We start from the raw sequence: 26464 nt of genomic DNA on the forward strand, positions 1-26464 counted from the left end.
ATATGCATGTAATTCAGTTTAAAAAGGAAAAAAAAACACTTCAAAGGCAGCAAGGATTCTTATTTAGTTCACTACTGTCAGCATCTGTAGATCATGTATGGAAATAGCTAATGAAAGGTTTTCTGAGCAGTGTGTGTACCGGCTGGGAACTGTCTTCTAGGCAAAGAACTTGACGGATATGTTATTCAGGAGTTCCGAGTAGTTGTTCCTTTGGGGGATATTTACAAAGTCAAACGCATCCAAATATGCCACGGTACAACACTGAATTAAATGTATTCAGCTTCCTTTTGAAGGACTTCAGTGGTCTAAAATTAACCGAATAAATTTAGAACCAAAATAATACAGGAGCTAACCAAATACTGATCCTGGGTGGGAATGAAAGGTTCATGCGCCCCCCAGAAAAGGGGGGGTGCACTGTTATAGTTCTAACCACTGATGTGCACCATCTACCACCTCCTTTGAATTAAGGAGTCACCATCACATCAATTAGGAGTCTGATTCAAGGTATATTGTCCTGAAATGCACACTGTGTGGAATGAGTCTAGACTTCTGGCAGAAATCTCTGAAATATTCACTTTCACAGGGCGTATTCGCTGGATGTGTTTGCTGCTATTTTGCTGAAGACATTCCACAGTTGGTGTGCTCAGAGTCCTTTATTTCTGTAGGATTTCCCCAGCCTGAGGATGCTTCAGTGACAGTCCTGCCACAGTCACTGCCTTCAAAGCTCTTCCAACAGTTTCTCTCCTGTGGGAACCGTCTGGCACCTAGTGAGGTCTTCTCTCTGGGGAAGGACTTTCCCACAGTCATTATATTTCTACCAGCTATGAGCTCACTGCTGATATGGGACCCGTGAGACACCTGGTAGGCTCTATCTTTCCACAAAGGCTTTCCGGATCTTTATTCTATTTGTCTTTTTATACTATTCCCGGGCTTCACACTATGCGTCTCAGTATACGCCTGTCAGCCACACACTGACCTGGCAGGTTTTATTCAGGGGCTTTCCACCTAGATTGTATCACACTTTATGCCTGTGTGCTTTTTCCTGTGCAAACTCGGTTATCTGCTGGTGGTGCACATCTAGCACCTGGCTGTCCCACCGTGGCTGTGTTCCTATTTGCTAGGAGCCCGCAGAGGCGTAACGAAGTCTGAGCCGCTACAGAAGGCATTGGCCTGGACACATTAACAGGGTCTTTCTCCTGCGTGCTATCACTTGAACGTGATGGGCTGTGGCTCTCTGAGAAAGGATTCCCCACCGTGACTGGACGTACACCTTTCTCTCTTGCGTGCAACATTCCCTTATGGTAAACGAGGCAAGACAGGTGGGAGAAAGCCTTCCCACAGTCAGTGCACCTGTAGGGCCTCTCTCCTGTATGAGTCCTCCGGTGTCTGTTAAGGCACGACTTATCTCTAAAGGCCTTCCCGCAGTCACCGCAGGTATAGGGTTTCTCTCCTGTGTGAATCCTCCTGTGGTTAATGAGACCGGACTTGTGGGAACAGGATTTTCCACACTCACTACATACAAAGGGCGTCTTTCCAGTGTGAAATCGCTGATGGGATATGAGGCAGGTCTTCTGGCTAAAGCCTTTCCCACATTCGGTGCATACATAGGGTTTCTCTCCAGTGTGAATGCGTTGATGTTTAAGGAGATTGCCCTTCTGAATGAAGCCTTTTCCACAGTCACTGCATACGTAAGGTTTCTCCCCAGTGTGCGTCCGCTGGTGTACGATGAGATTGCCCTTCTGAATGAAGCCTTTCCCACAATCACTGCATATATACGGTTTCTCTCCTGTATGAGTCTTCTGATGGGCGTTGAGCTGCGACTTCCAGCGGAATGTTTTGTCACACTGGGTGCATTCGTAAGGTTTTTCTCCTGTGTGAGTTCTCTGGTGTTCAATGAGCCTGGACTTTCTGGAAAATGCCTTGTCACACAGACTGCATCCATGGGGCTTCTCTCCCGTGTGAACTCTCTGATGGTTAATGAGCCGAGACTTCTTGAAGAAGCCTTTTCCACACTCACTGCACACATAGGGTTTCTCTCCTGTGTGAGTTTTCTGATGCACAAGGAGCCGTGATTTCTTGGGGAATGATCTGTCACATTCAGTGCACGCGTACCGCCTCTCTCCTATGTGAGTTTTCTGGTGTTCGGTGAGCCTGGACTTTCTGGAAAAGGCTTTGCCGCATATGCTGCATCCATGAGGCTTCTCTCCTGTGTGCACTCTCTGATGATCTGTGAGCCGAGACTTCTTGAAGAAGCCCTTTCCACACTCACCGCATACGTGGGGTTTCTCTGTCTTTTGAGTTCTCTGATGCTTGATGAATTGGGAATTTGTATTGGCAGAATTTCCACATTCAGGAAATTTAATTTCAATACAATACTGGTCATGCTTTGTACGGGAAAAGGATTTCATGTCCCCATTAACCTCAGTCAGGTTCTTTACTTCGTAGCTTCTGTTCCGGTTAACTGAACTTAAATTTGACTTCAGTGTTTTCCCATGTAAGTCAAAGATGTCATGACTTTGCCTTACAGGAAAATTACTTTTACTCCGATGAACAGTGTTTCCAAATGCATTATGTTCATGGCATTGTTTCATTCTCTTTGGACATCTTTGATTTTGCAAGTGCCCCTGTAGATGGCCACCATCTTTCTTGATCTCTAGGAAAGAAGAGAAGAATGAATCTTTCCATGAGCTTGATATATCAGCTTGATATACACTAAAACTATTTCTCAAGTGGATCTGTGTAGGTTGGTTCCTTATTGACAACCCTATGACCTCATTTTAAAGAAACTCCAGGAAATATGTTTGTTATCATTTGAACAAAGGTTAAGCACAATAATATAAGCAAAGAAAAAAGGGAAGAATAGTCAGTGCATAAATAAGGTTAGATCACTCAAAATGAATAAACATAGATTTGGCTCCTTTCTAACTGTGACCTTACAAAGCATGCTAAGAAAGTACAATAAAACCAAGTTCCCAGAGGAGATAGAAGGATATCCGTTTTAAAATGTTGTGGGACACATTCATACATCCATAAATCCTTAGGAAACTATGACCGTGTACCAGGCATTGTGCTGGTGATGAGGACATAGACACACATTTCCTGTTTCCACTGAGCATACGTTCTAGTTAGGAAAAACCAAATTAAGCAAGCAGTGACAGAGAAAGCTGCAAAGCTACAAACTGTGAAAAGTGGGTTCAGGGAGCAATGGAGAGGGAGGTGGAGGAAGTCAGAACATAATGTGGAGAGAGGAAAGACAAGACTCGCTCACAACTTCAACTTGGGGGGAATTAATACACGTGAGGAATCAGGTCTTATTCTGAAGTATTTGACCTGGGCCAATTGACAGGTGGGTAGTGACTTTTAATGAGATGGGAAATATTATTGGGGTTTGGAATGTGGGGAAATTAAGCGAGCGTATCAGCCTTCAGAGGCGTTTTGGATAGCTGATACAGACACGAAGAGCTTGATTGGATATGCAAATCCTAAGAAAGGTCTCAACTAGAAATAACAGTGTAGAAATCACCAGTGTATAAATGTCACATAAAGACAGGAAACTGGTTGGGTTCGCACTTGGATAAATGAGTACGTTGAAAGATGAAAGTACGGGACCATGTTTACAATTACTGGAACATTAGGAGTTTGGGTTTTTAAATGTTTATTTATTTATTTTTGAAAGAGAGAGTGTTGGGGGCGGCGGGGAGGCAGAGAGAGAGGGAGACAGAGAAACCCAAGCAGGCTCTGTGCCGTCATCACAGAACCCCATGCGGGACTCGAACTCACAAACCGTGAGAGCATGACCTGAGATGAAATCAAGAATTGGATGTTTAACTGACTGAGCCACCCAGGCGCGCCAGGAGTTTGGGTTTTAAACAGCCCATGGACTGGGGCGCCTGGATGGTTCAGTCAGTTAAGGGTCCACCTCTTGATTTCAGCTCTGGTCATGATCTCACGGTTTGTGAGATCGAGCTCCACATCGGGCTCTGTGCTGACAGTGCAGAGCCTGCTTGGGATTCTCTCTCTCCCTCTCTTTCTGCCCCTCCCCAGCTGTCTCTCTCAAAACAAATAAATGAACATTAAAAAAAAAAAAAAAAGCCCATGGAGGAAGACAAATACCATATGATTTCACTCATATGTGAACTTTAAGAAACAAAAACAGGGGCGCCTGGGTGGCTCAGTCTGTTAAGTGTCGGACTCTTGCTTTCAGCTCAGGTCATAATCTCATGGTTCATGAGGTTGAGTCCCGGGTCAGGATCCATAATGACTATGGAGCCTGCTTAAGACTCTCTCCCTCTCTCTCTGCTCCTCCCCTGCTCGCAAGTGCATGCTCTCTCAAAAAAAGAAACAAAAATACACAAAGGGAAAAAAAAAAAAAGAGAGAGAGACAAACCAAAAAAACATACTCTCAACTATAGAAAACAAACTGACGGTTACCAGAGGGGAGGAGGGTGGGGGTAGGTGAAATAGGTGAAGGGGATTAAGATTGCGTTTATCTATCATGATCAGCACTGAGTAGTGCGTCCAATTGTCGAATCACTGTATCGGACACCTGAAGTGAATATAACACCGTATGTTAACTATAGCGGAATTAAAACTAAAAATTTAATTAGAAACAAAAATACCAAAGGGGGAAAAAAAAACCCAGGGAGAAGCAACAAACATTGTCTACATTAATAAGGGAAATAAACATGCCCATAGTCAGGAAATTACAAGGGTTGTAGACACTCTGTGCCAGGAACCAGGGCAAAAGACCAAATACGTGTTTCTTACATCACAATACCACACGAGGGGCTGTCACCTTCTTCTGTCACATTTACATTTTGTACTTGCACACAAGGAATATTCCAACTGTTCCCATGTCAGTGTAATGAGCCCCCAAATCGACACCTTGCCCCCAATAGCATCTTTTTCCAAAATTCTTTTTTTTTTAAGTTTACTTTTTTATTTTGAGAGAGAGAGAGAGAGAATGAGCGGGGGTGAAGAGGGCAGAAAGAGAAGGAGAAAGAGAGAATCCCAAGCAGGTTCCATGCTGTCAGCACAGAGCCCGACATGGGGCTCAAACTCACGAACCGTGAGGTCATGACCTGAGCCGAAATCAAGAGTCGGACGCTTAATGGACTGGGCCAGCCAGGTGCCCCTCTTTCAAAATTCTACATATACATCTTGGTTTCCATCGACCCTTCTCCCACTCTGCGTCACTGTGAGCCGTTTCCCCTCGGTTTCTAAAGTACTCCTAGCTTTACCGTTCACTGACAATTAACTTCACCCAGCCCAGAACTGTAGTGCGAGACGCCTCATTCAAAGCTGAACCTCCACGTTTTACATGCCAATTTGTCCCGTTTTCTTTTTTTATGTTTATTATTTATTTTTGAGAGAGAGAGGAAGAGTGCACTCATGCATGCGAGCAGGGGAGGGGGAGAGAGAGAAGGGGGACAGAGGATCCAAAGTGGGCTCTGTATTGACAGCAGAGAGCCCGACGCGGGGCTCCGACTCACGAACCTGCAAGATCATGACCTGAGCCGAAGTCAGACACTCAACCAACTGAGCTGTCCAGAAGCCCCTGTTCTCTACTTTCTACTAAAATCCTACTTCTAGAATATATTGCTTTACTTCTTACTAAATTCAATTTCCTCCAGCACATATGAAGACTGTGGCTCAACCAATTAGGCTCAAGAGGGCCTGTTTTACAGCATCATATATAGACCAGCCCAGGCCATCACCCTGAAGCTAACAAAAACACACTCTCAAAAGAAAGGGTCTGGGAAACCCTGTGTTTAACAAATGGCCACCTTCTGATTCCTTGAGACAGAGAGACACACACACAGAGCATGAGTAGAGAGGGGCAGAGAGAAAGGGAGACAGAATCAGAAGCAGGCTCCAGGCTCTGAGCGATCAGCACAGAGCCCAACGATGGGCTTGAACTCACGGACGGCGAGATCATGACCTCAGAGGAAGTTGGACGTTTAACTGACTGAGCCACCCAGGCACCTCTGTCCAAGGCTCTTCTTAATCTGTCCACATACGACACGAGATATACTCAATCCATATTTCCATCTCTAGTCCTAAACTCTCCCTGGACTCCTCTGCCATATCCAAACGCAGCATGCTAGCCTGGACACGCGTGAGCACAGTCTGATGTACAATGTGCAAAACAGAACTCACGACTCCTCAACCCACACCTCCTCCTCCGCACGTCGTCTTCATCTCAGAAATGGAAACTCTACTCCTTCCGGACTCACACCGAAAGACTTCCTGTCATCCTGCTTCTGTGTCTTCTCTCGCAGCGTCTACGTACTTCAGTAGGAAATTATTTCTGCCCTCTTTATAAACACTTTCAGAAGCTGACCGACCCTCACCCTCTCTGCCCAGGTGTCCTGGACCATAGCAACAGGTTCCCAGCTGGACTTCAGCCCTCAGCCTGTCTGCTACCATCTCCTTTCTACAAAGTAGCCAAAGCCATCATTTTAAATAGAAGTGATTTTGTATTCATTCTCTACTGAAAACTCCCTAATGCTTTCTTATCTCGTTATTTAAAAATATCAAGTCCTTGGGGCGCCTGGGTGGCTCAGTTGTTTAAGTGACTGACTCTTGATTTCAGTTCAGGTCATGATCTCACTGTTCATGAGTTCAAGCCCCGCATTGGGCTCTGCGCTTACGGCACAGAGCCTGCTTGGGATTCTGTCTCTCCCTCTCTCTCTGCCCCTTCCCGGTCTGTCTTCTCTCTCTCTCTCTCTCTCAAAAATAAAAAAAATATTTTAAAAACATCAAGTCCTTGAAATGTGCTTCCAAGGTCATACACGAGATGTCTAATCTAACTCCAGCCGCTACCCCATTGCCCTCATCTCCATGTGATCACCAGCCACTGTCCCTCTGGCTCCCTTCCCTGTACCCACACCAGCTTCCCTGAGGTTCCTCACACATGTTCCTGCCTCAGGCCTTTGAACTTGCAATGATGTCCTCTGGCAGCTCAGTTCACCCGAGGCCCTCACACTCCCCATAGAGCTGCTCAAAGGCGTCTTACCAAAGAGTTACTCCCATCCCTGAAGACCTAAGCTTAGAGGCCCCAGCTAGACTCCCAGCTCCTCCAGCAGCTCTGGGGCCTCGCACACAATTCCACTGCTGTCCCACCGATCTTCCCGGACTTTTCCCCACAAGACGTTACACTTATTTGCTTGTTTCGATCAACTTTCTTTCCCCTCGTACAAAGTCATCTCTGAAAATAATTTGTTATTGCTGTTGTTGCTCACGGCTGTCGGTGCCCACGTGTACAAGGCTACCAAAAAACCATTTAAGGTAATCAGAAAATATTTCAAACAATGAACCAAGGAAAGATCCTCATGTATGGAACACATTAAAAAGACTCCTTCATCCTATACACCAACAATGAAGCGACAGAAAGAGAAATCAAGGAATCGATCCCATTTACAGTTGCACCAAAAACCATAAAATACCTAGGAATAAATCTAACCAAAGAGGTGAAAAATCTACACACTGAAAACTAGAAAGCTTATGAAAGAAATTGAAGAAGACACAAAAACATGGAAAAAGATTCCACGCTCCTAGATAGGCAGAAAAAATACTGTTAAAATGTCGATACTACCCAAAGCAATCTACATATTCAATGCAATCCTTATCAAAGTAACACCAGCATTCTTCACAGAGCTAGAACAAATAATCCTAAAATTTGTATGGAACCAGAAAAGACCCCGAATAATCAAAGCAATCTTGAAAAAGAAAACCAAAGCAGGAGGCATCACAATCCCAGACTTCAAGTTATACTACAAAGCTGTAATCATCAAGACAGTATGGTACTGGCACAAGAACAGACACTCAGATCAATGGAATAGAATAGAGAACCCAGAAATGGACCCACAAACGTATGGCCAACTAATCTTTGACAAAGCAGGAAAGAATATCCAATGGAATAAAGACAGTCTCTTCAGCAAGTGGTGCTGGGAAAACTGGACAGCGACATGCAGAAGAATGAACCTGGACCACTTTCTTACACCATACACAAAAACAAACTCAAAATGGTTGAAAGACCTCAATGTAAGACAGGAAGCCATCAAAATCCTCGAGGAGAAAGCAGGCAAAAACCTCTTTGATCTTGGCCGCAGCAACTTCTTACTCAACACGTCTCCGGAGGCAAGGGAAACAAAAGCAAAAATGAACTACTGGGACCTCATCAAAATAAAAAGCTTCTGCACAGTGAAGGAAACAATCAGCAAAACTAAAAGGCAACCGACAGAACGGGAGAAGATATTTACAAACGACATATCAGATAAAGAGTTAGTATCCAAAATCTAAAGAACTTCTCAAACTCCACACCCAAAGAACAAATAATCCAGTGAAGAAAAGGGCAAAAGACATGAATAGACACTTCTCCAAGGAAGACCTCCAGATGGCCAACCGACACATGAAAAAATGCTCCACATCACTCATCATCAGGGAAATACAACTCAAAACCGCAATGAGATACCACCTCACACCTGTCAGAATGGCTAACATTAACAACTCAGGCAACAGCAGATGTTGGCGAGGATGCAGAGAAAGAGGATCTCTTTTGCATTGTTGGTGGCAATGCAAGCTGGTGCAGCCACTCTGGAAAACAGTATGGAGGCTCCTCAAAAAACTAAAAATAGAACTACCCTACGACCCAGCAATTGCATTACTAGGCATTTATCCACGGGATACAGGTGTGCTGTTTCAAAGGGACACATGCACCCCCATGTTTATAGCAGCTCTATCAACAACAGCCAAAGTATGGAAAGAGCCAAAATGTCCATCGATGGATGAATGGATAAAGAAGATGTGGTATATAGATACACAATGGAGTATTACTCGGCAATCAAAAAGAATGAAATCTTGCCATTTGCAACTACGTGGATGGAACTAGAGGGTATTATGCTAAGTGAAATTAGTCAGAGAAAGACAAAAATCATATGATTTCACTCATATGAGGACTTTAAGAGACAAAACAGATGAACATAAGGGAAGGGAAAGAAAATAATATAACAACAGGGAGGGGAACAAAACAGAAGAGACTCATAAAGATGGAGAACTGAGAGTTACTAGAGGAGTTGTGGGAGGGGGGATGGGCTAAATGGGTAAGGGGCATTAAGGAATCTACTCCTGAAATCACTGTTGCACTATTTGCTAACTAATTTGGATGTAAATTTTAAAAAAGAAAAAATTAAATTTAAAAAAAGAAAAAAAGAAAAAAAAAGACTCCTTCCAATACAGTTGACCTTGACTTTAGGAAAAGGGAAGCAAATTCTATATAAGCAAGAGACAGCATATTATGGAGACTGTTGATCGAAGAGAAATTTCTGTCCCATATAAGACTGGTAATGTGATTAGTTGGGATTTAATGTTGGTGATTATCATAAGGAAAAGGAAAGATTCAAGGGCATGAATCCAGCAGTCTCATTTAGGAAGACTAAAAGAAAGATCAGAATGAATAATTATACAAGGAAATTAAAGCAATGATGTAGTCTGGGCAGAGAACAAAGAATGAGAAATTTTAAGAAATCAAAAGGCTTTAAATAAGGAAGCTAAGGAGGTAGGGAAGTGTCGAGGAAAAAAGACACACTTCACCGCCCCAGGTTCCCACAGAAAACGCCCCAAACCCTTACAATTTCCTAAGTGATAAGAGCACTCAGCATCTTCTGTTCTAATGTTTGGTTTCTGACCTCGGTTCCTGACACAGGGCTCATAAATCCCTTGGAATTTCCTGGGTTATAAGAGTATCTTTTGTTCTAATAAGGTGACTCTGGGTGGGCTGCTGGATGGGGGCTGGTCAGCAGAAAGACCAGGCCTGATTAGAAGCTTGGAACTTTCAGCCCCACCCTCCATCCTCCAGAAAGAAGAGACTGGAGAGAGAGTTCATGATTGATCGTGTGTGTAATGAAGCCTCCAGAAAATCCCTGTACTATGGGGTTCAGGGAGCTTCCGGGTTGCTGAACACATGGAGGTGTGGCGAGACAGAGGCCTGTAGAGGGATGAAAGCTCTGTGCCCCTTTCCACATACCTCTCCCTACACACCTCTTCCACCTGGATGTTCATCTGTATGCTTTATCATACCCTTTTATAACAAACTAGTAAACAATAAGTATTTCCCCAAATTCTCTGAATTATTCTAGCAAATAATCAAATTCAAGGGGGAGGAGGTCATGGGAACCTCGAATTTGTAGCCAATTCAGACAGAAGCTGTGAGTAACCTGATTGATATCTAAAGCGGGGGGCAGTCTCATGGGATCTGCCCTTAACCTATGGGATCTAACACTACCCTCCAGGTAGACAATGTCAGAACTGAGTTCACTCGTAAGACACCCAGCTGGTGTCACAAAGAACTGCTTGGTGTGGGGAGAAACCCCAACACGTAGCATCAGAAGTTCTGTGCATGTGGCCGTGGTGTCAAAGGAGAGATACGAGAGGTTTTCTACACAGCCCGGATGCAAGATGGGAAGATCAGAAGTTACGTCCCTCCCAAATTCACATGTTGAAATCCTAACTCCCAATCAAAACCGGAAGTGAATGTTAGGAAGGGAAAATGACGTTATCCAAAGGGACAGGAAGGGGCACTAGTCAGAAGACGGGGCTCAAATTGAACACTTCTCTTTGGAGAGAGGTGTGGAAGGTGGACTTTCGGAGCAAGGGAAGCAGAAAGAACAGGTGATGATACAGCACCGGGCAAAGAAGGCTGATGAGATTTGAAGATTCGAAAAAGAAACCCAGAGAGAAAAATAACGGAGACCTGTATGAAACAACCACGAATTGAACCCAAGCAGAGACAGGTCCTCTAAGCACCTAAAAGAGAAAGGACCCTTCTACGGGAGATTCTCACAGCTCTGTGACACACGTCCTCAGACACCCTTGCAGCCGTGACACTCTGAGTGACTAAATGCGACCTCCTCACCATCTTCCCCACTGGCTCTCACCTGGACAGATCCGACGGCGGGTTTCATCTTCTGTCATCCACCGTCCCCCTCGTTCCAGTCTGGAGAGTGCAGCCGGCATGCTGGCCACATACCCTGTTCGTGGGAAACGACAGAAGAGGCAGGCTCTGTGAACTGGGCCGTGGTCTGCCAACACAGAACAATGTTCTATTTCAGGGGCCATGCAATTGCAATTTCCAGGCAGGCAAAGATAAAGGGCTTGTCTCGGGAAAGGCACATGACACCCTCAAATCTGGGGCCAGAGCTCTCCGAAGCTGACAGAGGAAAGGCCACTGACTGGGAACCCCCTAAAAGAGAGACACAGGGGAGCCGTCCTCACCCACTGACACCAGGTTCCTGAAGTTCTCCAGCATCACGTCCCGGTACAGGTCCCTCTGGGCGGGGGCCAGGAGCCGCCACTCCTCCTGGGTGAAGTCCACAGCCACATCCTCCAGTGTCAGCGATTCCTGTAACAACACAGTCCTGTTTAACATGACTGTTCCTCGAGTTCCTGAAATGGAAGGAATATAAGGGGAGTTGTTCTCATTTTCGCCACATAGGCCACATATGTACATTTAGGTCTTTGGATATATTTTTTTAATTTATTATTTTTTGTTTTATTTTTAATTTTATTAAAAATTTTTTTAATGTTTATTTATTTTTCTTTCTTTTTTTTTTTTAACGTTTATTTATTTTTGAGACAGAGAGAGACAGAGCATGAACGGGGGAGGGTCAGAGAGAGAGGGAGACACAGAATCCGAAACAGGCTCCAGGCTCTGAGCTGTCAGCACAGAGCCCGACGCGGGGCTCAAACTCACGAACCACGAGATCATGACCTGAGCCAAGGTCAGACGCTTAACTGACTGAGCCACTAAGGCACCCCAGATATTTTTTAAACTATGTTGCTATAGAAGCAAAATACATCCATGTTTAAAGTATGTATAATAAAATACTCAGTAAGCGTGCAGTGAAGCATCATTCAACAAATCAGAAGTTTCTGAAATAAGTAGTCATTAAATTCTGCTAAACTAAAAACATTTGCAATATATGTATTTGAAGCACTGGCTATATATATACATGAAGAAGAATCACACTTTTGCTATATAACTCTGTAATCATTGGAGTTTTTTACCTTTAAAATATATCCAGGCTGTTCTATGGGGTTAATATTTAAAAGGTAACAGAAGGAGATGGCACCTGGATGGCTCAGTCGGCTCACTCTCGATTTAGGCTCAGGTCATGATCTCACAGTTCGTGGGTTTGAGCCTTGAGTCACAGGGCCTGCTGGGATTCTCTCTCTCCCTCTGCCCCTCCCTCACTCACACACACACTCCCTCTCTCAAAATAAATAAACTTTAAAAATATACTGTATTCCAATGGGGTGCCTGGGTAGCTTAGTCAGTCAAGCGTCTGACTTTGGTTCAGGTGTTGATCTCACAGTTCAGGATTCAAGCCTCACGTCAGGGTGCTGACAGCTCAGAGCCTGCACCCTGGTTCAGATTCTGTGTCTCCCTCTCTCTCTTCCTCTCCCCCACTTTCTCTCTCTTTCTCAAAAATAAACTTTAAAAAAATCCTTAAAAATACACTGGATCTCAAAAAACAAATAAAATAGGGGCGCCCAGGGGCACCTGGGTGGCTCAGTCAGTTAAGGGTCCAACTTCAGCTCAGGTCATGATCTCACGGTTCATGGGTTCAAGACCCGCGTCGGGCTCTGTGCTGACAGCTCGGAGCCTGGAGCCTGCTTCTGATTCTGTCTCCCTCTCTCTCTGCCCCTTCCCTGCTCATGCTGTCTCTCTCTGTCTTTCAAAAATAAATAAATGTAAAAAAAAAATTTTTTTTAAATATTGGTGCCTGGGTGGTTCAGTTGGTTAAGCATCCGACTTCAGCTCAGGTCATGATCTCGTGGTCCGTGGGTTCAAGCCCTGCATCGGGCTCTGTGCTGACAGCTCAGAGCCTGGAGTCTGCTTCAGATTGTGTCTCCCTCTCTCTCTGCCCCTCCCCTGCTCATGCTCTGTCTCTCTCTCTCAAAAATAAACAAACATTAAAAAAATTAGTAAATAAAATAAAATAGGAGACAGTAGAAATTGGCTTTGAACATGAGCAAGGAGCATGTACTATCTTACATTAAGGGGGAGTTTGAAAGCAAACCGCCTGGATCCCAACAACCTTACCCAACAACAGTACCTTCAACTCTCTACTGCCATATTTGAACTCAAACACCAACCAGTTCAGCCCCCTGTTCATAAGGACTTTTTAAAGTCATGCAGTCCTTCCATTTTCTTAGGTCACCTGGGTTTTATTTTCAGATTAACCCTGACGGCCGCAAGGCTGAATCCATGGGCCCTCTCGTTATGGTCCCAGAAAAAACTGTGCCCACTGAGGTCTCCTGGTCTATTCTCAAAGAGGCCTCTGAGGAACCCTGTTGTGCATTTAGGAGAAAGTTGAAGTTCAAGACACCATATCACGTCTAGGAAGCACCCCTAGACAAAAGTCCGGATGCCTAGGTGCCATGAAATATATAGTGACATCCTTGCGGAACCAGTCTGCTTTCTCCTCAGTCATGGTCTATCCTGTGATCATCGTGATTCTCCGGTTGTGATGGCCATCAGAGACATCAGACATAAGCCGACAGCTAACGTAGCCCAAAAGATGCTCCAGTCACACGGGATGTTCTAACACGAGTTAGTGTGGATCCTAACAACAACATGTTCCTGAGCCTATCTGCCTCGATACTGGAGTTGGAATCTAAATCTATTTCTGCACAAATCCTATTTACCACTGTATACTCTTCCATTTAATTCAGTTGCATTTTAAAGTCCTCCAAAAACCAATCACAGAATGAAGGGAAGAATAAAATAAAGTCACCTGGTCCTTAATCATTTTCTTCTGTTATTGGAAAACAGCCAGTAACGGGGACGCTGTGTCTCTAGTTTTTCCTTGCATTGCCCTAAATTCCTGGTTAGAAATCTTGGTCTCTGGTCAGTGGTGTCCCCACAAATGACCGCACGCAGGTCCTGAGACCCGCTCCTTGCTTTGCTTGATGGATCTTGCTCCCAGAGCTGGGACCTGTGGGCCGAAAAGTAAGTTCACTTTGAGTGCACATTTCCTCTGGGCCCAGATGCTATCACTGCTACTGTCACTCACCTGATTTCAAGGCCATCTGTCCCTTTGTATGGAGCCCCAGAGGCTACTGCACTCTGGAGCAAAGAAACACCAGACTGTGAGTGTGTGGGCACTTTCTTCTAGGAAGTGAAAGTGGGGTTTGCAAAAGGCGCCATGAAAGGAGAGACAACACAGCGTGACGCCCCCAACGGGGGCCTCTCACACAGGTCAGTGTTTGGGAGGAGAAGAAGTAAAAGGTGAGAATTTGGACATCTATTCCTTTAAAATCACATGTGTTCGTGTACCTGCTCAAAAGTCTTCATACATGGCTCAGTTTGAAGACCCAATGTGCTCAGCAAAGCATTATCTAACAAACCATTTTCATTAATTGTTATGTGAAAGAAACAAAGACAAACCAATGGGAAAAAAATTAAAGCATATTGAACAAGGCTATTCTTTCTGGCTATATACACATTGAATGAAACTATAAAAACATGCTTTATATAAACCGAGTTCAGGGGCGCCTGGATGGCTCAGTCGGTTAAGTGTCTGGCTTTAGTTCAGGTCATGATCTTGCAGTTCATGAGTTCGAGTCCTCATGAACTGCAGAACAGAGCCCAGCACATTGGGCTCTGTGCTGACAGCTCAGAGCCTGGAGTGTGCTTCCGATTCTGTGTCTCCCTCTCTCTCTGCCCCACTGCTCCCCACCCCGCTCGCACTCTGTCGCTCAAAGATAAACATTTAAAAAAAATGTTTTTAATAAAAAATAAAAAAAATAATAAGCCAAGTTCAAGAAAGTCATAGTAGTGCCTGGCTGGCCCAATCAGTGAAGCATGTGACTCGATCTCAGGGTTGTGGGTTTGAGCCCCATGATGGGTACAGAGATTACTTTAAAAAGGTAAAATCTTGGGGCGCCTGGGTGGCTCAGTTAAGCGTCTGACTTCAGCTAAGGTCATGATCTCACGGTCTGTGAGTTTGAACCCCACATTAGGCTCTATGTTGCCAGCACAGAGCTCGCTTCAGATCCTCTGTCCCCCTCTCTGCCCTTCCCCTGTTCATGTGCGTGTGCATGTACTCTCTCAAAACTAAATGAACTTAAAAAAAAAAAGGGTAAAATCTTTAAAGGAAAGAAAGAAAGAGAAAGAAAGCCATTATCTCTGGGGAGGGGAGGGGGTGGATTAGAGGCCATCACTTAAGTTGCATTTGCAGTCAGTGAATTTTTTTTAAAAGATTTTTATTTGTTTATTTATTTTTAAGTAATCTCTACACCCAACGTGGGGCTCAAATTCACAACCCCAAGATCAAGAGTGGCATACTCCTCTGAATGAGCCAGCCAGGCACCCCGCGATCAGTTTATTTCTTTAAAAAGTACCAGTGACCAACAAAACAAAACAAAACAAATCAGGTACATCATGAAGGAAAATTCCCACTGAATGACAATGACAGAGTGGGAAGTTTCAAGGGCCCATAACTCCACAGAAACATCAAAAAAAACAAGCAAGAACTGTCAGAATAAAGAACAAAACAAAACCTTTATCATAACTCTGAAGAACTCTAAACTCATAGGTTTATAGCAGCAGAGTGATCACTCAATCAAGAAAGAGGCAACTTGGGGGGTGCCTGGGTGGCTCAGTCTGTTAAGCGACCAACTTCAGCTGAGGTCATGATCTCACGGTTCATGGGTTCGAGTCCCGCGTCGGGCTGTGTGCTGACAGCTCAGAGCCTGGAGCCTGCTTCCGATGCTGTGTGTCCCTCTCTCTCTGCCCCTCCCCCCTACTCATGCTCTGTCTCTCTCTCTGTCTCTCAAAAATGAATAAACGTTAAAAATAAAGAAGAAAGAAATAAAAGCACCAGTGCATACTGGGGAATGTATAAAGCCAAGTACATGCACAGGGCAGGACACCTGCTCAGAAAAAAACCTGAGAAGACCCTAAGCTTTCCCTCTGGCTGATCTCTACACTCAATGCAAGTAGGAAATGAACGGTAAGGCAGAGTTGTAAACAAAATAGTCTGGCTAAGCACTGAAGGAGCACCCTGGGATACAACACACAACCATGAGGCATACCAAGTGAAACAAGCCAGACACCAAAGGTCACATGTTGTATGATTCCACTTCTATGAAATATCCAGAATAGGTAAATCCACAGAGACAGAAAGCAGATTGGTGGTTGTCACGGTCTGGGGGAGCAGGGGAGTATAGAGTGACTGCTTAAGTGTTAGAGGATTCCCCTCAGAGTGATAAAAATGCTCTGGAAATAGACAGAAGTGGTGAGGGCACAATGTTATATATGTACTGAAACCCACTGCATTGTTGACTTTAAAATAGTTAACGTTGTTTTGTGAATTTCATTCAATAAAAACAATCCAACACGTCCTAAATATGTTCAGTGAAACAATAAAGTACCTTCTTTATTTTTTTTTTTTTAATTTTTTATTTTTGGGACAGAGAGAGACAGAGCATGAACGGGGGAGGGGCAGAGAGAGAGGGAGACACAGAATCGGAAACAGGCTCCAGGCTCCGAGCCATCAGCCCAGAGCCTGACGCGGGGCTCGAACTCACGGACCGCGAGATCGTGACCTGGCTGAAGTCGGACGCTTAACCGACTGCGCCACCCAGGCGCCCCAAAAGTACCTTCTTTAAAGCCAAGAACAAGAAAAGGATGAGCAGTAACACCTCGTTACATAATCTGTACCTATTCTGGAAATGCTACCCAGTTAATTTCATAAAGAATCAAGTAAGAGAAAAAAAGAATCAAATAAGAATAATCAGTATCAGAGAAGAGGAAGGATATGATTAAAAGTTCCTTCAATGTGATTAAGGGTCAGAACTTCAGAGATTCGAGTGAACATATACCAAAAATAAGTTTTTCATCTTACATTCTATGAACTAAAAAAACAATATTTCTGGTATAAAAAAATAAGTTTTTGGTCAGATGGCTGATTATAGGACTTCTATCTAAAAGTGGATAGCATTCTGGGGGCACCTGAGTGACTCAGTCAGTTAAGCATCTGACTTTGGCTCAGGTCATGATCTTGTGGTTTGTGAGTTCGAGCCCCGCGTCGAACTCTGTGCTGACAATCAGAGCCTGGAGCCTGCTTCACATTCTGTGTCTCCCTTTCTCTGTCCCTCCCCTGCTCACATTCTCTCTCTCTCCAAAATAAATAAACATAAAAAAAAAATTAAATAAATAGACAGCATTCCAAAACACACATTTCTTACAGCAGTGTTACGTGACTATTTTAGGGGAATGGCTTAACACTTCGTATTGAACACTTTCAATAGAGATTTTGCTAGAATCCAAAAAAAATCCACTTTTAGGAAAAGTTGCAAAAGAAATAATGGAACAAGCAGGCCAAGTTGATATAAAAGTATAATTTTAGGTCTGCTAATAGAGAATTAATTGAATGAATAAAAGTATACACATCCAGTGAAATATTATGCAGCTATGAGAAATGCTAACAATCTATATTTAGTGAAAAGATATATACCTTGAAGTTATGCATAGCATAAGCACATGAAAAGATGCCCAATATCATTCTTCTTCAGAGAAATGAACATCAAGACCACAATTGAGATATAGTAAAAAAAAAAAAAAAAAAAAAAAAAAAAAAAAGAAAGAAAGAAAAAGAAAAAAGAAAATTGCAAGCGTTGATGAATATGTGGAGGAAATGGAACCCTCATAACTGCTCGTGGAAATGTAAAATGGTGCAGCCACTTTGGAAAATAGTCTGGTGGTTCCTCCAACAGTTAAACATATTTACCGTGTGACCCAGCAATTCCACACCAGGTTTATATCCAGAAGTAAAGGCATGTCCACACAAAACTTTGTACACACGGGCGCCTGCGTGGATCAGTTCCCAGAATCGTCTGACTCTTGATTTCCACGCAGGTCCCGATCTCACAGCCATGAGAAAGAGCCCCACTTCGGCTCTGTGCTAACGGTGTCAAGCCTGCTTGGGATTCTCTCTCCCTCTCCCCTCTCCCTGCCTCTCCCTCGCTCTCTCTCACCATAAATACATAAACTTTAAAAATATATATATTATTTCACTTGTGTTACAGTGGCATCGAAAAGAAGTGTTTCCAAGTGTGTGTGTATGTGTACACACAGTAAACTTCCAGAAAGGGCAAAATCCTCATCTTTAGTAGAAACCTTCCCACTTTCGTTGTGTTTAATGCTCGATTTCCAACAAAGCTCTCATATCTAGGGGGTCGAGAGGAAGAGATGCGACCCCGAGGAAGAGAGGAAGGAAGGCAAACTAGGGCTTGGACTGGAAGGGCTGACAGGGAAGGAAACGTCGGAACCCACCCACCCACCTGCTTCAGCCCTCACAAACCTCTCAAGGGCCGACACACCTGGACTTCCCCCAAACACTCGTCACCCCCCACCCTGGAATAATCCCGAAACCTGCACCAGACACCTGTGCTCGCTAACCGCGCGCCCTCGCTCCTGTCAATGAGCCACAGGGTAAAACCCGAATCAGAAGCGGACACCGCTTTCATTAACAAAATCCACTTCCAAAACTAGTCCTCAGTCGCCGGGCGCTACAGACGGGGACCGGACCCTGACCACAGACTCGGAAACGTGGATCTCGACAGACGTGTAATCACTGACCCTCACAATCCTTCAGGACCGACTCCAGAGGCACTGCACCCACACACACCCGACCACGGGCTCCCACTTCCGTCCTCTCCCCACGGACCCCACAGTCACCTCGGTCCTCTCACCCTGTTCCCCAGACGGACCCACACACAGACCTGATGTTCTAGAGACCCCACGACGACCGCCTACAAACTGCACTTCCGCGAATTCTCCTGCCGCGCCCGTGCCCAGCTCCCCGCCAGCGACGGCGGCCGGCGAGGGCCAGCGGCGTTTCTACGGAGCACGGACGCCTGGACTTCCGGCTTTTCCCGGAGTCAATATGTCCGCGCCCATCTGGCCACGGGTGTCCCAGGCGGCCATCCTTCTGTACTTGACGTACAGAAGGCGAAGTGGTCCTATTGGCGAGTCGCCAGGAAAGGCTCGGCACAGTGATCACCTACGGAAAACACTCCCATTTCTCGCACCTTAAATCTTGCGCTGCAGACCGCACGGATATTCAGAAGCCCGAGTTTACACAAGACAAACATGGGGTAATAAGCTATGTCCATCTCAGCGGGCTCGCGAGAAAAGTAAACGACTTTGCGCAAAGAAAGATTGCGGAAAGACACAAGGCGCAGTCATCTTAGAAGTTGGGTGTCTCTACAAAGGAAAACACCTGTCAATGGAGAATAAAGGGCAAACATAAAGGGTAAATACCCCAGGAACGCTGATGACTGGATATAGAGGGCAAGAGGAAGATTTGGAGAATCTTCAGTGTCTTCTCCAGTATCTGGAGAAGCACTCACAATATAGGGAGAGCGATAATGCCATCCAAGGAAGTAAAGAACAGCGACTGGAAGAAACCAAGCTTCCTTTGGGGAGGTGGAGGGAGACACTGCAGCAGGATTCTCACACAGAGAGATGGGACACATAGGCTTTTCAGTCCAATAAGCAACTTTATTTGTCGTGCCTGCACAGGCTCAGTGGGTTCATACCCAAAAAACTGAGCCTCGGGCACAGAGGAGTGTAGCTTTTATGCAATTTATACTTCTTTGTCTCCCATGTATGGTGACATACAGTCTGACCGGACACAGTCCAAGTTACAGAGTAATGTCAGAGCTACGCATATGCCTATAGGAGTTGATTGGGCCACGTTACCTTCCTTTGTTCTGAGGAGGCCTCCACCACATTCCTTAGGGAGGGACTCTACCACATTTCCTCCTTTGATGCTGGGACCCCCTTCCTTTGGGTCAAAGAGCATCACCTTGGTTTAGAGGTATGTATTTCCATAACATCATCACATGCATGGCCATTTCTTTTTGACCATTGCCTCAATGAGCCTGGCGACAGACGGTATAACCAGGGGAGCTAGGCAAGGTAGGATTAAGCAAGTTCCCAAAATCAAGAGAATAATATCTATGAGGGTTTTGAATCCCCCAAGAGTTGAAAACCAATCTCCAAATAACTCCCCAGGGTCCCAACCTTTCCAGATCTGGATGGGACATGAGCAATCTTTCTCATTCGATCTGTGATCTCCTCTATGACTTTTCCTTCACCATCCATCTGTAGGCAGCAGTTGTTCAGGTTAAACTTTCCACAAAGTCCTCCTTCAGAAGCAAGCAAGTAATCTAAGGCCAAGCGATTTTGATAGATGGTATTGCACATTTTGGTTCTCTGTTTAGCTAGTAAGTTAAGAGCCCTGGCAGTTTCATTGGTTATAATTTCTACAACTGCTTACAGTCTGATTAGTCTGTTTAGCATGTAAATGGGAGTACGGTAACCCCAGGTCCCATCCTCTGCCCAGGTGGCAGGACCATAATATTGGATTATATGCTAGGGAGACCATTCACCACCTTTCCAATTGCCAATTTGTAGGGCACATCATTTCCTTTGAGTCTCTCTGTCCCCATACACTTGGACTCCCAAATATTCCCCTCTGGCAAGTGGGAGCAGGAAGAGAGATGGATGAATGGTTTCCAGCACACATAACCCTGACCAGCCTGAGGGAAGTGCTGTATAGGCTGTCCTTCCACATATCCAGTATAACCCACCTGGGCCCGCCATTTGATGGCTGTGTCAACATTGTCCCAGGCCTCTCAGAGATGAGAGAAGTTAGACAAGGGGTGGGGATCTGGTTCAAGGTGATCTGGGGACCCCCACCATTGGGTTTCCCAGGTGGTTGAGTTATAAAATCTTTGGCCTAGGCATGTTATGTTTCCAACAGAAATGGTGAACTTTCTTCCCCACTGGGCAAGGCAATTTTTCCCAATAATTGAGTTTTTGAGGAGCCAAGCCCCAGTACTAGGACTGGGGTATTCTGTTCCATTATAAGCTTCACAGGGATCTAATTCTATAGCCTCCCATGGCCATTGATCCCCCATGTTGGTTCCCCTGCATACATAGCAAGAAGAGATCTTTAGAGTCTGGGCTATGTCTCTGCTAGGGCTAGAAACAAGTTTCTTACTGTGACTGAAGTGGGAGGGGGGCTACTTCTTATTTCTTCATAGAAGGCGTGGAAGACTTGATGGAACATGGTTGGATGGGCGGTAGTGACTCTCTTGAAATATAGCACAGTCCCTGGGTCTCTGCCTCACCCATGGATCCAGATGCCAATTCAGGTGCCCCATTGCCATTTGGAATCTCCTGGGTTAATAATGGTAAAATTAACAGGGTTACAGGCCTTCAATCGACAATCTGATGTAGTAGCCCCTTCTGAAGAAGCACTGTTGTGCCTTCTTTTTTCCAAGTAGCCCATGAAACACAGCTCCAGCTGGGGCATAAAAACGCAGGTGTATAGGCACATAAACCGCTTTCCTCACACACAGATTTGTCATTGAGTCAGTATTCCGGCAGCCAATCTAAGCCTCTGCATGGTATATCAAGAGTCTGTGGGCCCTCTATGACAAGTGCCCGCTTTTTTCGTATGACAGATGCCCCTGGGCCAATACTTATAACCGCACAGACGTCAAACAGCATTGACACCAGTCGCTTTGGGTTAGTAATTTATGTCTGGCTGACAAGACCCCCCCCCCCAGCCCCCACCCTTGGTAGGATTGGACTTCTAACCAATCTTCACTGGGGGAGTATTGTGGGCCAAAGCAAGTGTATTGACTCTCCTGTTGGCAGATAGAATAGGTGGTCTGATTGTGTCTTCAGGGCCCCAGGACCCTTCCCTGGCATGAGAAGTGGGTGTGGTATAGTAAGGTCCGAGTGACTCCCTGGCCTGACCTGGTTATGTGAATACAAGGGTCACGTGATGAAGAATCTAGGTCTACAGAAGAGATCCAGATTAGAAGCAACCAATGCCAACAAACCATCCTATCCACAAAAGGAAGGTGAATGCTAACAGAAACCTCTCACCACACTCCCAGCTGGCCGGGGCGGCCTCTGCCAATCCTGTGGCGAAAAGTAGAGCAAGAATCACAGTAACGGTGAGAGATGAAAGGTGACAGTGCATCAGAGTAAGGAAACAGATACAGAAGATAAGGACAGTCTATTTGTTCCACCGGACCGTCGACTCCTCAAACTTCTGCCATGCACGGATCAGTCAGCTTCCGGAGTGACTAAAGCAGGGCTGCAGTCTCCCGGAGCCTCTGGAGTTGCAGATTGCTTCTTCCGTATGGTCAGCTTGCACGGCGTTGATGGATCAGGAATGCACTCCCAGTATGGAGATGCCAGCTTCACTCTGCTGTGGTGAATCCAAGGGACCCACCTCGGCCACCTTTACTGCAGGAGGGGCGGACAAAATGACAGTGACCGGGTCCCTCTAGAGGGGTTTTAGGGACTGGACATTCCACTCCTTCCCCCATATAGCATCTCCTGGTTTAAAGGGGTGAGTGTCTCTGTGGTCAGACTCACAGGTAATTGCTCCCTAACCCAGTGGTGGAAGATGGTTAGGGTAGAGCCAAGGGCCCTCCTCTGTTGTTTTAGGATTAGATTCCCTATCTCATTTAGATCCCTCCTTATGCCCTTGAAAATACAGGGAAGGCGCACATAAAGGATTTCATAAGGGGAGAACCCCATCTGCTTAGTGGGGCTACACCTTTTTTAAAAAAGTTTTTTTTTTTAATTTTTAATGTTTATTTATAGGTGAGAAAGAGCAGAGAGAGATGGTCACAGAATCCGAAGTAGGCTCCAGGATCTGAGCTGTCAGCACAGAGCCCGACGTGGGGTTCGAATCCATGAAACATGAGATCATGACAGAGCTGAAGTAGGACGCTTAACCTACTGAGCCACCCAGGGGCCCCTACACCTTGATTCTTAACAAGGCAGTTTGCAACACCTGGTCCCAGTATAGGTGGGTTTCCTGACCTAGTTTACTTAACTGCAGCTTCAGGGTTCAGGTCATTTGTTCCACCTCCCCGGAGCTCTGGGGTCGGTATGTTGTGTGTAACTTCCAGGTGATCTTTAACCCCTTTGCCACCAGATGCACCACCTTGGCCACGAATGCTGGCCCGTTACCTGATCCCATAGTGATAAGGATCCCAAATGGAGGAATGATTTCTTTTAGAAGTTGGGCCACTTCATGTGCCTTTTCTATGTGAGTAGGGAAGGCTTCCACCCAGCCAGAGAAGGTGCACACCAAAATCAACAGATATTTACAGACTTGGACCTGGGGAAGCTCAGTGAAGTCCACCGTCATATATTCTTTTTTTTAAAAATTTTTCTTTAAATGTTTATTTTTTGAGAGAGAGAGAAAGAAAGAGAGAGAGCGTGAGCAGGGAAGGAGCAGAGAGAGAGGGAGACACAGAATCTGAAGCAGGCTCCAGGATCCAAGCTGTCAGCAAAGAGCCCGATGCAGGGCTCAAACCCAAGACCTGAGCCAAAGTCAGATGCTTAACTGACTGAGCCATCCAGGTGCCCCCACCATGATATTTTCAAATGGGGCTCCCCCAACACTCTGTACCCCAAGGGCAGCCGTGGGTCCCTGACATGGGTTATGCTGGGCACACATTTCACATTGCTCGCCTACTGCTCAGGCTATGCTAGAGAGTAAAGGGATGTAGAAATGTAGGCTCAAAGTAGTCTCAAGAGCTGTCTGGCCAATATGGGTTTCCTGATGGAACTGCTTGACAAGAGTAAGGGCCAGGGCCTTAGGAATCGCTACTCGGCTGTCTTCGAATTTCCACCATCCACCTAGGAGGTAGCTTCCATTTTCAGTCTTAAACCAGGTACTATCATGTTGTGAGTAATTAGGGTCCCACTCTGCCCAGTGGACTAGGGAACAGTGTGGTGGTTAAAGCTGCTGATTCCGCTCTTCCTTTGGAGGCTGCAAGCTTTGTCTCTTGGTCTGCCTTACAGTTTCCCCGTGCAGCCGTGGTGTCTCCCCTTTGATGTCCCCAACAATGCCTGACTGCCACTCTTTTAGGGGCTCACACAGCGTCTAAGAGTTCAAGGATTTCCTTACCATACTTTGTGTATTTTCCTCGTGAGTTTATTAGACCCTTCTTTTTATGTAAAGCCCCATGTACGTGGAAGGTGGTGAAGGCATACTTAGAGTCTGTGTATATATTAACACGTATCCCTGCCACCAGTTGGAGGACTCTGGTTCGTGCGATGAACTCTGCCTTCTGTGCTGAAGTCCCCTTTGGCAGGGGTTTGGCCTCGATACAATTCAGGGTCACCATGGAATACCCTGCAAGGCGTGCTCCCTCTTTCACAAAACTGCTACCATCGGGGAAATACTCAGAGTTGGGGTCCTTGAGGGGCTGGTCCCTCAAGTCTGGTCAGCTGGAGAACACCTCATCCATGACTTCAATGCAGTCACGATCTGGTTGACCTGGCCTGACAGGCAATAGGGTTGCAGGGTTTAGGGGCGGCACTACCTCTAGGTGAATGCATGGGTTCTCACATAGCATTCCCTGATATGTGGCCATCCGGGCGTTGGATAGCCAGTACTGTCCCTTGTACTCCGTAAATGTCAATACTGAATGTGGCACTCAGACTGTCAGTTCTTGTCCCATAGTTAACTTGTCAGCCTCAGACACTAAGAGGGCCGTGGCTGCAAGTGCCCGTAGGCAGGGTGGCCAGCCTTGGGCAACAGAGTCAAGCTGCACAGATGTGCCACCGGGAGGCGCCATGACCCCAACATCTGAGTTACGACTTTCAGCACAATGCCAGTATGTTCATGAACATACAAGAAGGGCTTGGACGTGTCTGGGAGCCCCAGACCAGGCATGTTGGCAAGGGCCCACTTGAGCTCTTTAAAGGCCCTTTGCTGTACTTGCTCCCATAACAGGGATTCCTGCTCTCCCCACTTGTGGCCTCATAAAGGGGTTTTGCCAAGACCGAGAAGTTAGGTATCCAGATTCTACAGAAACCTGCAGCCCCGAGTAACTCCCGAACCTGACGTCGGGTCAACAGGACCGGAATTAAACATATGGCCTATTTTCTCTCCAGGCCGAGTTGGCACTGCCCCTGGGAGAGGTGAAAGCCAAGGTACTTGACTTTCTTTTGACAGATTTGGGCCTTTTTCTTGAGACTTTATAGTCAGTTTCCCATAGGAGGGTAAGGAGCTCCCGAGTTCCTTCCGTGCAATCCTCCCGAGACCTTCCAGCCAACAGTAAATCATCTAATACTGAAGCAGGACACAGCCATGTTGATCCGCTGGGAAGGCTTTTAGGTCTGAGGCTAATGCAGTGCCGAAAATAGTTGGGGAGTTTTTGAACCCCTGAGGCAATCTGGTCCAAGTCAACCGGTCGTTGTCACCATTTTCAGGATTCTCCCACTGGAAGGCAAAGACTGGTTGACTCTGGGGAGCTAGGTGGATGCAGAAGAAGGCATCCTTGAGCTCTAGGCATGTGAAGAAGGCAGCTTCTGTGGGGATAAGATCCAAGAGAGTGTATGGGTTTGGGACAACCGGGTGTAGGGTGACAACGGCCTGGTTTACTGACCTGGTGATAGCATGCAGGTCTTGGACTGGCTGATAGGCATCGGTGCCCAGCTCTGGACTGGTATGAGAGGCATGTTCCAAGACGACTGACGGGGTTGGAGGATCCCATATTTTAGAAGTCTCTCCAGGTGCTTCTGTAGCCCTACCTGTGCCTTACGAGGGATGAAATGTTGTTTTTGGTGGATGGGCTCTGCCCCTGGCTACAATTACTGGAGGTATGTTCCAGGCCAGTCCTGGGGGGTTGTCCTCAGCCCACACAAGCGTACTCTGAAGGGCAGCTCAGGTCCCTGTTGTGGTTCCTCCGTGAGACTGTAGAGGCGCCATTCTTCCCCTTGAGGAATCCTGACAGTCATAATCTTTGCTTCCGGCTTTCGTAGGGTCCAGAGCAGCTTGTCCATGGGAGTTGAAAGTTATCTGGGCCTGCAGCTTTCCCAACAGGTCCTGGCCCATTAAAGCCACAGGGCAGGAGGGGAGGTACAGGAATTCATGGATGACTTCATGGCCGCCTAAACTGCATTACCGAGGCAGCAGGAAGGGACTGCATGTCTGATTGCCTGTGGCCCCCACAACAGTAGCTTGTCTCTGTGAGAGGGGGCCCACTGGTTGCGTCACCACCGAGTGTTCTGCTCCAGTATCTACCATGAAGTCAGTGGGTCAGCCCCCCATATTCAATTGGACCATAGGCTCTTGGGGGCCTAACAAAATAGAGCCCAGTCTGTCCTAGTCCTCCTCATAGTCCTCCATGGCAGTTAGCTCCACAAAATCATCTTTGGGGGCCCCATGAGGCCGTGATGCTGGTTGGTACTAGCCCTGGACCACATGGCCCCTTTGTTTCTGCTTGGTGCCCTGCTGAGAATTACCCAGCCGCAGGGGGCACTCATTTTTCCAGTGGCTCTCCTGAAGGCAGTGACCACACTGGTTCCATCCTAACTTTGGTCCTGGGCAAGATGATCCTC

The 26464-nt window shown here is 46.0% G+C and overlaps 1 protein-coding gene and 1 long non-coding RNA gene across 3 annotated transcripts in view; both read right to left on the reverse strand.

Annotated features, from left to right (window-relative positions):
- Window positions 1-54: 54 nt before the first annotated feature.
- On the reverse strand, window positions 55-18850 carry LOC102952862 (zinc finger protein 613). Of its 2 annotated transcripts, none has more exons than XM_042970225.1 (5): window positions 18793-18850; window positions 13800-14000; window positions 11275-11401; window positions 10938-11030; window positions 55-2653 (listed from the first exon to the last, which is right to left on the reverse strand). In XM_042970225.1, the coding sequence occupies exons 2-5, from the start codon at window positions 13812-13814 to the stop codon at window positions 1023-1025; spliced, it is 1866 nt and encodes a 621-aa protein (XP_042826159.1). In that variant the 5' UTR covers window positions 13815-14000; window positions 18793-18850; the 3' UTR covers window positions 55-1022. The 2 variants fall into 2 exon arrangements, with proteins under 2 accessions (XP_042826159.1, XP_042826158.1); XM_042970224.1 differs by having other exon boundaries at window positions 10938-11081.
- Window positions 18851-21427: 2577 nt separating this feature from the next.
- The window catches only part of LOC102972227, a 53779-nt gene continuing 48742 nt past the window's right edge, over window positions 21428-26464 (reverse strand). Inside the window, exon 4 of the long non-coding RNA XR_006212094.1 lies at window positions 21428-22342. This is a non-coding gene — a long non-coding RNA (uncharacterized LOC102972227). The remainder of the gene's footprint in view (window positions 22343-26464) is intronic.

Source organism: Panthera tigris, chromosome E2, assembly GCF_018350195.1.
Source record: "Panthera tigris isolate Pti1 chromosome E2, P.tigris_Pti1_mat1.1, whole genome shotgun sequence".
Taxonomy (NCBI): Eukaryota; Metazoa; Chordata; class Mammalia; order Carnivora; family Felidae; genus Panthera; species Panthera tigris.